Source organism: Frankliniella occidentalis, unplaced genomic scaffold (assembly GCF_000697945.3).
Source record: "Frankliniella occidentalis isolate FOCC.00 unplaced genomic scaffold, Focc_3.1 Scaffold55, whole genome shotgun sequence".
In the NCBI taxonomy this organism is placed as follows: domain Eukaryota; kingdom Metazoa; phylum Arthropoda; class Insecta; order Thysanoptera; family Thripidae; genus Frankliniella; species Frankliniella occidentalis.
This window is the reverse complement of record NW_026267185.1, coordinates 1,183,341-1,186,521: the sequence shown is the minus strand read 5'-3', so window position 1 is coordinate 1,186,521 and position 3,181 is coordinate 1,183,341. Positions and strand designations below refer to the sequence as shown.

Sequence of the window (3,181 nt, the reverse complement as noted above, 5' to 3'; positions counted from 1 at the left end):
CCGGGAACCTGGTCTTCTTGGCCTCGAAGTGGAGGTCTACACCTCGTCGTGGCGTGCACGATTTGGGCCGAACGGATGGACCTGCGACAACGACAAAAAATGTTACTTACTCTTAAAAGATGCAGCTATCGCATGACGAGAGCGATTTTAAATTTTTTAATTTTTCATATTTCTTAAAAAATGTCAAAGTTTTGGTAAAAAAAATGGGGTCAAAATTTGAACACATTTTGCCCATTTCCGGTACCTTGGAAGTGAAATATCGAAAAACGCTCTCGTCACGCGATAGCCGCATCTCTTAGGAGTAAATGACCAATTTTGTCATTGTCGCAGGTCCATCTGTTCGGTCCAAATCGTGCACGCCACGACGAGGTGCAACCGTCCACTTCGTGGCCAAGAAGACCGGGTTCCCGGAGGTGTGCACTGTATGTGCATACGCCAAATTGTAGCCCAATTTATTCTTATGAAAAGGGTCTTTCGTTTATAACGCTGCGATTCGTAGATTTTTTAAAATAAAATGTCTTCCAAACTCTTGTAGACCCTCGTATTTCACAGGTCTGCCCCCTTAACCTGAAAAAAGGTTAGGGTCACACAAGTATCTTCAAATCATAATTTCACTATTTAGGAGAGTAGCGATGAAGTGCACTTTACCTTTGAGAAGAGACGTTGACAAAGTTATGAATTATTCCAGCTTTATCAACGGGGCAACAAGACTAGGTTATGTTTAAAGCCTATCTTGACCACAACGTTGTATTGTGCAGAGTTGAGTTGCTAAGATTGGACGGAAAAGTAGCCCAGCCGACCAACATTCATAAGAGAACAAACAAATTTGAATGCGAAATCATCCCAGTAATAATAAAGATGATGATTTAAGCAAGATAAACAAGTACTGTCAATAGGCTAGCAGACAACACACCTACGCCAACGCCACTTTACGTCACAACTGGCTTGCTGTTGCCTGCGGCTAGTCCAGCTTCTTTTGTTTAGCGTCGTCTGCCCTGGCTATTGTACTTGCGGTTGCGGTTACGAAGTTTGTTGATTTAGAGAATCTAAATTGTTTGGCGATTTACCTAGGTGTTCATTATTGCAGGCGTTTAGATAACCGTTCTTGCGGGCGCTAAAGAGGTGGAAGTGAAAACGTTAACTGCCCGGCGCGGACTTGTTACTAACGAGAATGGTTGATTTTCGTGTGGGACTTCTGAAGGTATTTATCTAATTGGCCAAGTTGATGAGATCTTCGTGCCGAGTGCCAGAGATCTCATATTAGCGAAACAATGACACAAGTATAGTGTGTGCCAAATTACAAATAATTTTCTTTTCTGATGTTACAGGTACTTCCCATGCGGTGAAAGTAGGGTTAAGCCAGGACAAGGGGCAAGAACAGATTGTAATGTTGAAATCTCCTTTCTGATAATTCTGATATTGAACTGTTGGCTTAACTAAGTATTTTATTTGTTTGTAACCATGTACTATTGCAAGTAGAGTATTGATGCTGTGTAATAGATTTGGTATGGAGTGGTGTGGTATCGTATTTTGTTGAAAATTTGGATAAAGAAACATTGAAGCTGGAATATGGAATAAATAAATTGATTGACACTTGAAATACTTTATTTCATTTAAACCAACCAAGGACTTAATAATCTCTGTTAAAACCCTTTAAAATAAAAAGGCAGAGAAACTAAGATAAAATATAAAATAAGTACAAACTTCGGCTGAAGTCCCTCACTTCCAGGGGAGTCAAGCGGAGTCATCGTCAATAATACCATCACTGTCCTCATTATCACTAACTTCTTGAACGAACTGTAATTAGAAATGAAACAAACTTAAAAGACAAAAGACAATGCTTAGTGGTTTGAACACTAATGTTATTTGGTAATTGATTTGACTCAACACAAATGGCAGTTCATATTTTGAAAGGGAAGCTACTTTCAACACAGAATACTAGATTGATTTTCATGCAACAGGCTAAAGTTTACACATACCTCAACTTTTTTCTTTTTCGGGGCTTTGTTACCCAGACATGCATTCACTGCTAAACCAAAAGTTGACTGGCTAACCTTGAACCTAGAGCGCACAAAATCTGAAAAAAAAAGTGATTTAGAATCTCACGAGTGGATTTATAGTTGATGGTATTTTCTTAAGTAATGTTACCTTGTATGTCTTGCGTTGCCTGGTATTTCTTCAGGCCGGGCTTCTGAAGTGAGACGCCATCTCTGGTTCTTTTCTGCCCAGCATACGAGCTCTTCTTCAATTTTGAGCGGCTGAAAGCGGCCTTAATAAGCCCCATGGTCATAGCAGAAGGTGATCGGGATGCTTGGGCCTCTAAATACACACTTCTGGGAACTAGCAACGACTTCCCAATTTTAACCTGGCAATGAAAACGATAGAAATCAGTGTGGAGATACCAAGGATAAACTAATAAACTTAATGCAGTAAATAACTCACAAAATGCTCAAACTCATTTTCCGACTGGGCTGTTGGTGTGGTCGGCACACCAGCCCTCTGAGTAGCTGGAGAGATCATGTTGGCTAGTTTCTGCAAAAGTTTCTGCAGAAAGAAAAAAAATATAAGAATGAATAACAATAAAGGTATAAAATAACTTGATTCAAGAATTCAGTTATACACCTACCTTGTGCAGAAACATCCTGATTGACACGCGGTGTGTTTACTCGAGAGTTTGGGGTAGATGGGTCATGCCTCCGAGGACTGAGTTGTTCATCCCGCCTGACCTTACTCAACTCCGACTCCCTCCGCTTTAAAAAGTCAAGTTCATCTGAAATAAAGCCAACATAAAACATTAAAAGAGTGACCAAAAGATTTTAAAATATTGCAACCAATGAAATTAGAATGACTAAATACAAACTTAATGCAGGCAAGAGCACAAAAGGACGACTAAGAAAAAAAGAGAAAGAAATTGAGAACACACTACTTAGAGCTTACTTTATGAACCCTTCCGGTGTAGACGTGCCAGCCGCTCTTGGGTTTGGGTGCAACCCTCCACTCGATCGCATGACCCGTGGGCCGAAACATCTCCGAGTCGTCAAAATCGTCGATCCACTCTACCTCAACATTGTGTGTGAATGTGCCCTTGAAGGAGCCGGTCAGCCATTCCACCAATGCATACTTCTGCATAGCGTCAGAAGCTGGTGATGCAGACCTGCTCCTGCTACTCATCGTAGTCCTG

At 40.8% G+C, this 3,181-nt stretch overlaps 1 protein-coding gene across 1 annotated transcript; it reads right to left on the bottom strand.

Moving 5' to 3' along the window:
- Window positions 1–1,587: 1,587 nt before the first annotated feature.
- LOC113214836 (uncharacterized) lies at window positions 1,588–2,810 on the bottom strand. Its single transcript, XM_052267609.1, has 5 exons — window positions 2,627–2,810; window positions 2,443–2,543; window positions 2,149–2,365; window positions 1,980–2,077; window positions 1,588–1,797 (listed from the first exon to the last, which is right to left on the bottom strand). The coding sequence occupies exons 1-5, from the start codon at window positions 2,793–2,795 to the stop codon at window positions 1,735–1,737; spliced, it is 648 nt and encodes a 215-aa protein (XP_052123569.1). The 5' UTR covers window positions 2,796–2,810; the 3' UTR covers window positions 1,588–1,734.
- Between the last annotated feature and the right edge of the window lie 371 nt (window positions 2,811–3,181).

Excerpts from the sequence above, each read along its gene's own strand:
- LOC113214836 (XM_052267609.1), bottom strand. The coding sequence starts at position 2,795 with ATGTTTTATGTTGGCTTTATTTCAGATGAACTTGACTTTTTAAAGCGG. Across the intron at positions 2,544-2,626 it reads TCAGGATGTTTCTGCACAAG|AACTTTTGCAGAAACTAGCC; the intron begins GTAGGTGTATAA and ends TCTTTCTGCAGA. Across the intron at positions 2,078-2,148 it reads GGCAACGCAAGACATACAAG|ATTTTGTGCGCTCTAGGTTC; the intron begins GTAACATTACTT and ends TTTTTTTTTCAG.